The 13,637-nt window shown below is 46.5% G+C and overlaps 1 protein-coding gene across 2 annotated transcripts in view; it reads left to right on the plus strand.

The window, feature by feature from the left end:
- The window catches only part of flrt2 (fibronectin leucine rich transmembrane protein 2), a 44,845-nt gene extending 33,327 nt beyond the window's left edge, over positions 1-11,518 (plus strand). Inside the window, exons 1-2 of one of the 2 annotated variants that reach the window (XM_026142286.1) lie at positions 5,938-6,708; positions 9,020-11,518. In XM_026142286.1, the coding sequence (XP_025998071.1) occupies positions 9,474-11,456 (1,983 nt within the window). In that variant the 5' untranslated portion in view covers positions 5,938-6,708; positions 9,020-9,473 and the 3' untranslated portion in view covers positions 11,457-11,518. Of the gene's footprint in view, positions 1-5,937; positions 6,709-9,019 lie in introns of those variants that run through there. The other variant, XM_026142287.1, reaches the window with a different exon arrangement.
- The last annotated feature ends 2,119 nt before the right edge of the window (positions 11,519-13,637 follow it).

Below are 13,637 nucleotides of genomic sequence, written 5' to 3' on the forward strand. Positions count from 1 at the left end.
CACTCTGTGAGCAGATTGCACTGCTGTAGTGCTTTGAGACGCACTGACTGCAACATACTGGCAGAGATAAATATCACAGACCTGTTGTGTAAACTAAAGTAAAGATTTCCCAGGGTGGACGGCACCTTTTAAGATATTTTTCACAGCAGCGAGCAGCACACGTCAGCAAAAAGGCCGCCACTCATCTTCACAATTAGACACTGCACGGCACTCGTCAGTGGTATTAAATCGTAGAAGGGCAGCGATGACATGGCAGCCACATATCAAGAACCAGTCCTCTTTTGACCTCCTTTGATTTCAAACCACTCTGCCCCTTTTCTCCCCCTACACCCCCTCCGCTCCCCCTTCCTCTGCTGCTCTCTCCCCCATCCCTCCCTCAGCAGAACTACAGGGGCTTGCTTGTTGTCAAGTCAGTGTTTTTACAGCCTGGCATTAGCACAGGGCAGCATTCAGTCAGGACCCTGCATTCACTCTGGCTCCCCTATAATTCACATGCTCACGTTGGAGCGCGCTGCCTTCGGTGCTACTCGTGAAACGACCCTGATTGAGCCGCGACAGTTCCGCTGACCATTTTGCTCATTTTATTAAAGCAACTTTTATTCCTCGCCGATAAATCTTTTTACATTTTAAATGCCAACACGAAACAGCCCCCATGACATTATAGAGGCAGATGGAGTGGAGCTGGATTCGTACAGGACGCTGTGCGCTTGACTTTTTCCTCCGCTTTTAAAGAGGGCCTGTTATTATGCTCGTTTCCAGCTCCATAGTTTCATTCTTGGACTGCACCAGAGTAGCTTTGCATGATTCATAGTTAAAAATAATCCTCTTTTTTTCACCTTTTGTTTTTATGATGGGTGCCTGTGGCTAATCGGAAGGTTGGCGGTTCAATTGCTGATCCGGTCTGCATGCCAAAGTATCCTTAGCCAAGATGCTGAGCCCTGATGAGTTCATCCTAGTATGAATGAGTGCGAATGTCATTGATACAAAAAAATACTTGTATGAGTGTGTGTGTGAATTATTGACTGAATAAAGTAGAAACGCTTTATATGAGAAGAAGTCCCATTACCTTATACGAGACCTTGGTGCGCCCCAACATCTGCTATTTAAAAAACAAGCTTTTTTGGTTTCCTAATCTTTCCTTTAATCTTCCAACCTTTGTTCTGATTGGCTGCTCCTGGCAAAGAGAAACCCATGTTTCAGATGTCAGGATGCTCTAAATGACATAATCCAAGGCACAAATTTAACTAAAAAATGTTGGAAATGGAGTATTTAGAGTAGAAGATACACGAGCTTGTGGTTATAGTTATGTGTGTGTGTGTGTGTTATTTTTTGTGTTTGTGCCTGTTAAAAAATCGAAAGATCAAAAAGTTAAAAGTGGTAAAAAAAAGCAATAAATCTGGAGGGGTTAAAGAGTTTGTTCACAGCCCCCTGCCTCCTCTCAGCTCACTCCTTGGCGATATAATATACATCGTGTTGTCGGCCAAGTTATTTCCCTTGGCTGTGAAAAAGCGGCCCTTCTAGGAGTCGCGCCGTGCTGTTAGATGCATGTGGATTGATAATCGACGAGGGCAAACATAATTACATTGCCTGAGAAATTAATGAACGCATTGATCTCCCACTCTAAACCTAATCAGCATATTTTTCTTTAAGCCACTGGAATCTGGAGCGGCGGGCCCCCGATTGCATCACAGCTCGCAATATTACTGTGGTTTCCCACAGTTAGTGCTTTTCAGAGATCCTGCCAATACGTGCACGGAGGTTTTTAAACACTGATGTTGTTGCCACCTTTGAAGTGCCTTTCGGTGTCCAGATGTAAATTCATGCAGGGAGAAACGTGATAAGCTAATGATGTCTCTCGGGGACTGCAGCTAACATAACCGTGGGATAAACATATCTGCATATCTAAGTGGACTTTCCCCCCACGCTTCTCCTTCCTCTGCCCTCCTTTAACACTGTTTGGGGCCCTGAACAGGAGCAGATGGACAGAGCAGGCTTTGATGTGCGCTCGGGTCATGTGTGTATCTGCAGTTTTATCAAGGTACACAAGCGTGCAGAGTAAATACACCACACCAAAAAAACTAAAATCCCTGGGAAGGTCTCTGGGCAAGTGAAGGGGAATTTCCACTTCCAGTATGTTCCTGCATTTGTCCGATATAGTTTCAAACACATGCAGAAGGAATCCTGATGAATTTGATCTGCTGCGACTCTTATTTATTTATTTTGCAGGTAATTTTACATCTGACCTCTGCTCTGTTATTTTGCTTGACAACAATGAGCAAAACCAAATTAACAAGCCAGATAATGGCTTCAGCGTATTTGCCCATAGCCCCCCCCCCCCCCCCCCACCTTCCTTTGCTCATCTAAATGTCTGTCATTTCATCCCCATTTGTGTGCTCGAGAGAGAACGAACGAGACATACCGCCGCGCTGCAGCGACCGTGAACGTAGCACACTGCTGCAAAACACGTCCATCAAGGAGAAAATAAAAATAGGCTGTTTCCTCTAAATTCACTTTATCAATAATTCATGGCGTGCGGAGACGCTTGATTTATGAAGGAATTAAATGTTGTGGACTGGGCCTCGCAACGGCCGCCCATCTGTCTCGGGGACGCGGCGGACAAAATTAAACGTGAAAGGCAAACGCGAGAACAACCGAATCATCTCGTGGAAGGACTGTAGCTTTTAGAAGACTTGAGCGACACGTGCTCACCGGACAGGCCTGACTGGACGATATGACGGGGGTGATTAAGCGGGAGCTGCCCGATTTGTTGGAAAGGTTGTTCATGACTTATGTGCGTTGTTGAAATGGGTCACCGCAAGTCCATCATTAATGCTCTCTGGCAAATGGAGGCAAAGATCAAAGGCAGGCGCACCTGCTGACCTGAACGGCTTCCTGACCCCGGCTCCGCCTCACGCAGCACACAGATCATGACAGCTTTTAGTATTTCTAAGGCAAAAGCTGACATTTAAATGCCTCCTCTTTTGTTAGTAATTTATATTTCTTTCCTGTGAAAGCTAATATAAATTAGAATGACATCCTAGCAGGATCAGACCGGTTTTGCCTCTGACATGTTTGCTAGCCCTCCGAGGCGACGCACTGCAAACCTCTGCCGTTCATGAAAGACACACATCATAGCCTACAAATGCTGTTTGCATGTTTCCCTACCATCTCAGGCACAAATCAGCTGTCAAACCTTTTACGACTTTCAGCGCTCTGCTGTTTAGACTGCAGTTCACTGAGGACGGGGAAACTAGCAAACTACTGCTAGTCAGCCTGCCTTTGCACGGTTGGAGAACACAGAGTTGACACTACAGGATAAATTCCAGTAGATAAATAATTGGAATGTAACATATTATGGTTTTGTATATGTGGCTCAATACTTACATGGGCAAAAGGAGAGTTATAAGCAGGTGTTCCCATCTTACCATCACATGGTAACATAGTAACAATTGTAACAATGTCAGACTGCTGGTTTACTTAGAATATTTCATTCAGAACGGGAGGCCGAGCCCTTGGCTTTCAGGTCCTTCTTCTTTTAATAATAGACTTCAAACTTTCCTTTTTGATAAAGCGCATAGTTATGGCTGGATCAGGTGACCCTGAGTCCTCCCGTAGTTACGATGCAATAGCTGTAGGCTGCTGGGAGCTTCCCATGAAGTACTGACTGCTTCTTCTTCACTCACCTCGTTTCACTCTCTCTGTGTTTAGACACCACTCTGCAGGTAATCATTAGTTATTATAAATCTCTGGCTCCCTTCCTCGGTGTGTCTTTTGTCCTGTCTCGTTGCCCTCATCCCCAACCGTCGATGGCTGCGCCTCATTTTCTTCTTTTTAAAAAGGTGTTTTTCCTTCCTACAGTCTAGAAAGTGTTACCTCACAGGGGGTCGTCTGATTGTTAGAGTCTTTATCTTACCTTGGGATAACTGTTGTTGGGATTTATGTATAAAACTGAATGGAATTCAACTAAAAATTATACCACATATATGCATGTAGTTATATTTTTGTTTAGCTGCAGCCATGTTGGCAGTTGTGAATGCCTAGCATTGTGGCGTTTGCTAACAGTAGCGCAGAGTCATAAAGTCAGCAAATTATTTGGGAGGTTATACAAAGAGGATTGGAGTTGTCTGCGCTTCCTAAGATCAAAACCATTATTGGAGCCTGTCTACGATTATGTTGTCTATGTTTTACGACGCCGTGGAACTCGAGTACATCACAGTTGCCTGTATGCTGCTGCTGAGTGACCGTCTTTGTAAAGTTTCCCATTGGTTGGTTTTTATCTGTACATCTTTGCTGGGGCTGGTTCGTCCTTATCTCTGCATATATGTGTACAAAAACATAAACGGTATAGCCTGCACTCTCCCAGTATTACACAAACATTTGTCCCCAGAGTCAGAATTAGGGAAGAAAAAAAGCTTTTAAATGTGCTGCTGCTGTTTCCTGGAAGGATTTACAGAATGAGCTGAAAGGTCGGATTCCATGACAAAATTCGTATCTTGTACTTACATAAACTACTGTTTAAATATTATTGTTGCTGCTTTTCTTGTCTTCTGTTGACTTAAAGTTACTCCCAACACGTCTGTGAGTTGCCTAACCCGTCCTGTCAAAGCTGACTTGAAGCGAGAGTTGACATGATTCATTTAGTGGCTTCTCCTCGTTTCTGCCGTCCATTATCGTCTTCTGACTTTATCTTTTGGCATCTAACCACAAACCCGAACCATTTAAAGAGCGTTTTGCAGCTTTGCATGTTTTCCTAGCTTCAGGTGCACAACTGAAAAATATATTTGAAACACAGGTAAATCAGGCCTTCCTACGACAATAACACGTGGAGTGATACAAGCTGACTGACACATTTAAATCGTTGCTATTTGTGATACCTTTATTAGTTATCATTAATAATAATAATGATTGACATGGTAGTTGGCTTATTTTCATGTCAATCACTTCACACTGAGTTAGCTTTAAACATATTATGCTAAGTCACATGTCACACATTTGAAGCAGAAAAACATGGAATCGTTTCATGTCTGTGGAAGGTTATTCCCTCTGGTAGCTTTGACATTTCTTTCATCCGAACATAAAAACAGTACAAAAGTTGGCCTTTCACAGGAGAATGAGTCACAACCCTGAATCAGACCTCTTCAGCAAAATGGCGTCAGAAGCTCATCTCACAACAGGACCTGAGTGTGGCAACAGCAGGCCAGCTGTTTGCTAACATTAGCCACTTTAAGCTGTTAGTCATTAACAGCTAGCCAGGCTGCAACACACTCACTGTACTTATGAGTGTGACGTATGAATTTCATATACTTTAAACGTCCTCACTCATGCACACTTTACGTGGGCATGAGTGGGAGAAGCGTCACGTGAGCAATTAGGCAAAGTTTGGCGCACTGATACACGAGGAGCGTTAGCGCACGCCGGGGACGTGCGCGGGCACGGCAGCAGTGCGCCGGTGAGCCGGTATTAACGCCAGGGTGCAATGTAGTCTGATGAAATTACCGTGGCTGTCAGCGCCTGTCTGGAAGCTTTGAGGCAGTACAAGAGAGTGGCTGCGGGCAAAGATGAAGCCGTACTTTTGGGCTTAATTATCCAGCTTTAAGCTAATTAGAGGAACACTTCACAAAAAGAACAGGGGTTAAAGAGGCCTAAGACATTACAGCGGGCCAACAGAACAGCACAGAAGCACCGTAGCTAAAGAGAAAGCCCCATTTGCCTGACACTGGAAATTAAAATCCAGGATGATATAGAAGGAAAGGCAGATTTTTTTCCTTTTGCTTTTATTTAGCGGGAATGTGACTCCAGGACTAATTTCGGAATTTTGTGATTAAAATGAAAGTGTGTGTGTGTGTGTGTGTGTGTGTGTGTGGGGGGGGGGGGGGGTTGGGGAGCTCGGATCTGACATCAGTGGCGAGGGTTAAGGTAGGCCGGGCAAAATAGCGTGTGTGGGGATAGAGTGTGTTTGAGAGACAAACTATTTTCTGCAGTGTGAGGGCAGCGGGGAGGATCTGTGGCTTAAAGCCATCACGGAGCCGCTCTGGAGGAGATGCATTCTTTATTCTGAGGAGGGGAGGAGGGACAGGAGAGAGAGAGGGGGAGAGAGAGAGAGAGGTGAGCGGAGAAGGCACGTCGCACTATCAGCTGAATCCATCTAAGAAAACAACTCGCAGGGAGTCCGGGTCTGAGCTGCGCCAGGCACTGAAAGGCAAGTCTGACCTCCCCACCAAAAACAGCGCACAGGACGGACGCAGCTGGCCGTCATGGCCCGTGGCGGATCAGGCGGCGGACAGTTCGGCGAGTGCGTCCTCACCGTTCGGCCAGAGTGTGGAAGGCGAGAGAAGTGCCCCCTGCCGCTGTCTCCGGTGCTTTTGCGCCGCTCACGGTGTTGAGTCGAAGCGGAGGGAGCTCTCCTTTTAGAAGCTGGGAAAACGCAGGAGAGAAAAAAAAGTACCGACGGCAGTGCGGACGGACTCGCAGCCACATCCGAGAGACACACACGGGGAGGCAGAAGGGGACATAACCCATGCGGGCAAATATGCTCCTCCGTAGAGTCGCCGGGTTCGAGCTGCTCGTAGGAACCGACTCGCACAAACGTCGCCGAACAGAGCTTTACGCACGGGTTTGCAGCAGGACCGCATGAAGGACGGAGGCGTAAAGACGGGGGAAAAGTTGACTGCGGTTGCGGGGTTTGCGATGGATAAAGGCTCAGCAAAGGTACGATGGATGCTTTTCGGTCAATAATGAAAGTGTGTGTTAAAATGCAGCTTTACATCGGGCCCGGGCTGCGTTTAAACGAACCACTTTTCACTCGAAATTCATTATTCCAGCGCAGAAAGCGTAACCGAACCCACATCCAGCAGAACTACGTATGGTAAGGAAAGGCGTTCGGGTTCCCAGACACTTTTAGAGAGAAAAAGCAAAGGAAAAACGGTTGTTCAGTTTATATTTGTGCGGTTCATGAGACATTTCATCGAGTTTTTGGCGCTAACAAAACACGCAGCTCCACATTTTTCCCACTCGAGTGAAAACCTGAGTTTTTTTTTCTTCTTTTCCTCTTTCTTTTTGTAGAGGGGCTTTCACCCTCTGTGCACTGCACGGTTTTCGACCCCCCCCGTTCCCCGCTTTGAAATAATTCATTCAAATGAACACCGCTCACTGGGCAGCCTTTGAAGTGTACCTGATCCGCCTCTTATCGCCTCTTAAATACCTTATCCATTTTTAAACTTTTAATTGCGTTTCTGGGGCTAAATCCAGTTCTAATCGGATTGTCCTGGCCACATATCACAGCGTTCATCTGGTGGTGAGAAACTGTGCTCCCTGGGCTGAAAATTAAATTAAAAAGAAAATCAAGACGGAAAAAAAGCAGAGTGTTGGTGGGGTAGTTTTTTCTCTCCTTTTTTATCAAGCCACTGCAGCTCATTGATCTGTGTTTCTTTGGTGGTGTTAAGTAAACTCGACACTGTGCTTCTTTGAATCTGGATTCTTGGTGACATTTTATTTATGCACCTATCGTAATCTTGATGCTGCTGCCTTCTGCTGTTGATTCTGTCGCTGTGGCAGCACATTTTATCACCTCATGTGGTTGCTTATCCCCACCACCACAAGCTTATTTGATTAAATTTAGCTCTTTCAATTTAGAAAAGTAGATCACAGATGTGTGTCAGAGGATTGTTTCTCCATCCCTGCCACAAAGAGCCCATGCGGGCTTCCATCTAGTCAACAAACAAATGGAGGAATTTAAGGAAGCGGAGCCATGAAGGCGTATAGATTTCTTCTTCTTTCTTTCCCCCCTCCTTCTACTAAATATAGCTGCTTGTCTGATATACCAAGTCTGGATTTAGTTGTTTAACACGGCCCCTAAACTGAACAGATTCCTCTGAGCTCGCTGAATGATGAGGGGCCCCATAACCCTGCAAGGCTCCTTAATCCACAGTCACGGCCGTTGCAGTGCTTAACATTCAACCAGTCGTTCCCACTGTCGTGTGTCATCCAATGCTGACTTCGGGTGGAGCTGCAGTTAAGCTGAAAGCTACCTATGGTAAGGAAAGGGGGGGGGGGGGGGGGGCAGGGAAATATTTGATGGCTCATAAAAGTTGGAATAATGGATTTTAGGGAGGGGTGGTCTACTGTAATCCAGTGGCCTTGTGCTTCACTGCAAACCTCTCCGAGGTGGAAAAACAGCCTGTATCGATCATTTGTTGCAGGTGGAGGGGCTAAATTATTTTTCAATCCCATTTCTTTTGACAGCTTGTGCTTGTCACTCCATCCGGGGCGCGAGGGGAGCTGATATGCAGCGTCTCTGTTCCTCGATTGCCTCGTCTTTGTTTTCCAAACATCCACAGCCTCAAAATCTCCAGTTTGGCCACGTTAGGTTCAGGCCTTGCACGTAATAACGAGCTCTTCCTCGGGCCACCGGCAAAAACAATTGGCTGTGTTTACTGTAAGCACTTGTGTGTTTACCCGTGTACCTCTGCTCGAGAATCTGCTCAGGCAGCTGGGAAGCAGAAAAGAGGCTGTTGCAGCTTGTTTTCTGTTCGGCATTGTTTTCTTTTCCCAGGAAATATCCTCCGTGTCCATGTTGGCACACAGACAGCTCATATCTTTATTAACCTCGCCTCTTTTTAGCATGTTTTCCATTAAGCAGCGGTGATGTTGCTGAGAAACCCTGTGAATCCACGAGTGTGTGTCCTTGCAGTGCTCTATTACTGCCTTTGATAGAGCGCACGGGATAAAAGCCTTCTTTATGTCTGTGAAACCGGATGTGCAGGAGCTGTTCAGAATATTTATCAGACTCTTTTTTTTTTTACATAGTCAGTGCATAATTCCACAGTGCAATGTTTTGTGCCTCTGTCTGTCTTGGGAAAGAAGGGAAGAGTGGGAGCAAAATGGAAGTCAGTTGGTATGTGTTTGTATTTTAAATAAAGAGACAGAGGGAAAAGGGAGGCCCCCTATTTTTCTTTTCTTTTTTTCCGAGAACAGGCCACCTCTGAAAATACTCATCTAGCTTCTCTTTGTTTTCCCGCAGGTCTCTGGATCCAAATGTCACCCCCCTTGGACTCTGCCCTGGTCTGGGACCAGCAGTGTGTGACGGACAGGCGAGCGGAGCCTGCGGTGGCACTCAAATTGGCCCTGGCTGAGCTCTGCATGGAGCAGCGAGAGAAGAGTCCTGCTATGGTCTGATGTCTCAGCATGGATGGAGTCAGTCGGAGGCCTGGCCACCACTAATGAGACCATCGCTCTTCGGCTGAGGACTAGCATTTACAGGATTACTCCCACAGTTTCCTGCTCTTTTCCCAGCTAACTGCATCATTACTTAACAATCTTAGTTGGACTTTTTTATATATTTTCATGGGTCTGGTTTTTGGTGGATATATACGTCATTTGCCTCTCTGATTTTCATTTTTTTATTCCCTCCCGCCAGTTTTTTTTTTTTTTTAATTGTTGGTTTGCCTTTTTTCCCCCCTGTTTGTTTTTCCACTATGGAGTTTCTGGCTGGACCCTGGAATAAAGATTGGGCTTCGTTCTTGCAATTTTGGTTGACTGTCATCCTAAGCCTCCAAATGCAATTCAGCCCAGGTGCCTCTTGTCCGCAAGAGTGTCGTTGTGACAAAGGGTTTGTGTACTGCAACGAACGCAGCCTGACATCAGTGCCTCTGGGGATACAGGAGGGCTACAAGGTCCTCTACCTCCACAACAACCAGATCAACAATGCTGGTTTCCCTGTGGAACTTCACAATCTGGTCTCCGTAGAAACTGTGTACCTGTACGGCAACCAGCTGGACGAATTCCCTGTGAATCTGCCCAAAAACACCAAGGTCCTGCACCTCCAGGAGAACAATATCCAAACAATCTCCAAGGCAGCTCTTGCCCAATTGACTAAACTAGAGGAGCTACACCTTGACGATAACTCCATCTCCACAGTAGGGGTGGAAGAAGGGGCCTTCAGGGAGGCGGTAAGCCTCAAACTCCTCTTCCTCACCAAGAACCACTTAAGCAGCGTTCCCATTGGTCTTCCCGAAGACCTGAAGGAGCTGCGGTTAGATGAGAACCGCATTGCTGTCATTGCAGAGGAGGCCTTCCAGAATGTGACACGTCTACAGCGCCTCCTGCTGGACGGAAACCTGCTGACAGATGAGGGCATCGCACCAGGGACCTTCCAGGACCTGGCCACCCTCCGTGAGTTGGCTCTGGCCCGCAATTCACTAACTTTCCCCCCTCCTCTCTTGCCCAGCCAGTCGCTGGTCAAACTTAGCCTACAGGAGAACCAGATCGACCAGATCCCCGTGGCGGCGTTTGCGGGTCTAAACAGGCTGGAAAGACTGGATATCTCCAGCAACCAGCTTCAAACTCTAACACAAGGTGTGTTCGATGGCCTGTCCAGCCTGAGGCACCTCATAGTGCGAAACAACCCGTGGCGCTGTGACTGCAGCGTAAAATGGGTGGTGGTGTGGCTCAAATCGCTGCCTTCCTCTGTCAACGCCCGCGGGTTTACGTGCTCGAGTCCGGAGAAGGTGCGTGGCATGACAATCAGAGAGCTCACGCTGGATATTATTGAGTGCCCCATTCAACCCGACCAGCCGCCCTGGCCCACCCTCCGCTCCACACCCCCTCCCCCACCCACCACCACCCCTGTCACCACCATGATTTCCACCCTCATCACTTCATCCATCCCTTACTACTTTGACTCCCCCTCCCCCACGCTGCCCCCCTTACTTAACAACCCTGCCGGACCCCTGCCTCCTTACGAGGACCCTCTTCAGATCTCCTTCCACGTGGTCAACTCCACCAACATCGACGTGAGCTGGGCTTCCTACTTTACTGTCACCGCCTACAAGGTCACTTGGGTCAAAAGGGGCCAAAGCCAAATCAACGAAGGAATGCAGGAGAGGACGGTGAGCGGGGACCTGCGGCGCATCAGCCTCACCAACCTGGATCCCCGGTCTGTGTATCGGATCTGCGTGCACGTCCTGGACACCCTTAATTCCTATAGGCCTGGGGAGGATACTATATGCTCCGAGGCCAGGACCAAGCCGCCAGTGACCACCAAGCCTCCGGGCAGAGAGCAGGCTCCTCAGGACAGCATCAGCTCCACGCTGCTAATGGCTGGGATCATAGGAGGGGCTGTTCTTATCGTCCTGGTTACGCTGCTCAGCTTGTTCTGCTGGCACATGCACAGGAAGAACCGGTCGTCTTCGACCAAGTGGAAATACAACCGCGGCAGGAGAAAAGACGACTACTGCGAGGCTGGAACCAAGAAGGATAACTCCATTCTGGAGATGACTGAGACCAGTTTCCAGATAGTGGCGCTGAACAATGAGCAGCTGCTCAAGGGAGATTTCCGCATCCAGCCCATCTACACTCCCAACGGGGGCATTGGATTTAGAGACTGTCACCTCAGTAACAACAGCATAGCCTACTGCAAGAGCAGCAACGTGCCCAGTACAGAGTTCTGCCACACGTGATGCTGCAGACACTCAGTACAGCAGCATACACACACACACACACACACACACACACACACACACACAAAGCAAAAAGACTTGCATAAACACACACACACTGTTTGTCTAGACATTGAAAAATATAAAAAATTATAGTGAAATATAACTGTATTATATATATTTCCAAGTTCTGTCTACGATGTAATTTATACTGTGGATAATAATGTGGGATTCTCTGCTATCTTTTTTATTCCTAGAAAAACAGATACAAGTGTTTCTTTTTTTTTATAACCAGAAGGGTTTTGGAAGTTGTTTTAACGGTCAGTACTGTACATGAACATGGATTTGTACAATCACGGCACCCTGGGTGTAGCTTCTGACAAAAAAAAATTTGCTGTCAGCCTTGGAAATGTTTTTTGGGGGAGGGGGCGCTTTAGCAGGGCTGGGATCCTTTGCTAACCACAGAAGCAAAAATAGGACCTTTTCACACTTTGAAACCCTGCAAAAAAATCAAAAGAATAATAAAAACACCCTCCCCAGAACAACACAGCAGACGGGGAAATCCAAACACTGCTGATTAGAGGAAATATGGCGCTGGTTCAGTGACGGTGTGTTTAAAAAGGAAAAAAAGAAAACGTGAGAATTGAAGTGCACGTTCTTATTAATGGCAGCAAGGCAGGAAATGAGCAGAGGTAGGCGGTGGTGGCGTGTGACGGGGGTTGTGCACGGCCATGCAGGTTGGGAATATCATCGGTGTTGTTGAAAAGCCTGGGCTGAAAGTTCCTTGACACTAAAAGCATCTTTGTTCTGTTTGTTTCCAGGTAGAATTGGTGGGTTTTGGACAGCTCTGGAAAAATTATTGTTTCTAAAATCATGCTTGAATGTGCTGATTCTTGCTGATCCTTTCCTTTCGAAGAAACATTCGTTCGCTCAGCTTCTTTCCCCCCCAAATGTTTTGGCCAGTGAGGCCACAAGGGGGCAGTTTTCCTCAGCGTTTTGTGTGTGTGTGTGTGTGTGTGTGTGTGGTACATAGACAGGCCAGAGAGATCACTTTACCTCCACCATTTCCCCCGAGCCCATTACCCAGACAACATTACTCATGCTTGAACAGCATTGTGTCGAGTATTTTTGCTCATTGGGCTACTTAATGATGTGGAATCATTTAAAACTAACAGTGTTTCTGTGTTTGCTGGCTAAATGATATGGATTTTCACCACTCCGGTCCATTATGAGATGATTTGTGTGTGTGTGTGTGTGTGTGGAGAGCATGATGAATTTTGATATGGCTCACACATAACACTAATTATACAGCCACTTATCTCAACCTTGTCCCATCGTCCATTAGACTTTGTGATAAATTAGGAAATTACAACAATGGACTCGCACCCCGCCCATGATCGCACACTGCGCTGCGACCGAGCGCTTCATCTACCTTCTCATTATTTATCCTTTTGTCCGCACTTATAGTGTGGCCTTTTTCATTCACGCTTTGCTCAGCCAAAACAATGCAGCTGCTCACTTCACAACAGCATCTCTGAGAGGATGATTGCCACTCTGTCTGCCTTCCCGTGTCAGCGTCCAACTCTTCGCTCCGATCTGTGCACGGCTCAGTTAAAACGCTTTCCCTGCCCTTCAGCTTGTAAGCGTTGGTGGCTTCTCTTTGCATCGAATGTGAGGGTGCCAGTGTGAGGTCTTCATTATGCACCTCTTAAGGAAGCTTTATTTGATTTGACAAGATTTTATTTTGAGGGGCCAGGCTTAAAGAGCTGCTTCCCTTTTCTTTCCCCCCTTCCCATAATCCTCAACCAAAAAAGGGAGAGAAATATGTAGGCCTTATTTTCACATGGCTACCCGAAGCTCATGCTGAGAGGTAGTTTTTAACTCTTTGCGAGGCACACAGATTCAGCTGTTCAAATGCACTGTACCCGACAGAGTCGGCACAACCTAAGATCACTTTTTACAATTCAGAGATTTTTTTAAGGGCTCGTGCGAAGCGTTGAGATTAAAAGTAAGCGCTCTTCCTATGACTCCAGCAATAGCTCAGTTTGTGATAAATTGGCCTGTTTGCAATTCCAGTGCTTAAAATCTGTTCAACCTTTAATTGAATACTTTAATGAATTAAATCATCCATCTTAAAATGTAATTTAAGGTCACCCTAAAATTATTTTTACGTATTGAAAATTCATTTGTTTTTTAGATGGA

Source organism: Astatotilapia calliptera, chromosome 15 (genome assembly GCF_900246225.1).
Source record: "Astatotilapia calliptera chromosome 15, fAstCal1.2, whole genome shotgun sequence".
Classification (NCBI taxonomy): domain Eukaryota; kingdom Metazoa; phylum Chordata; class Actinopteri; order Cichliformes; family Cichlidae; genus Astatotilapia; species Astatotilapia calliptera.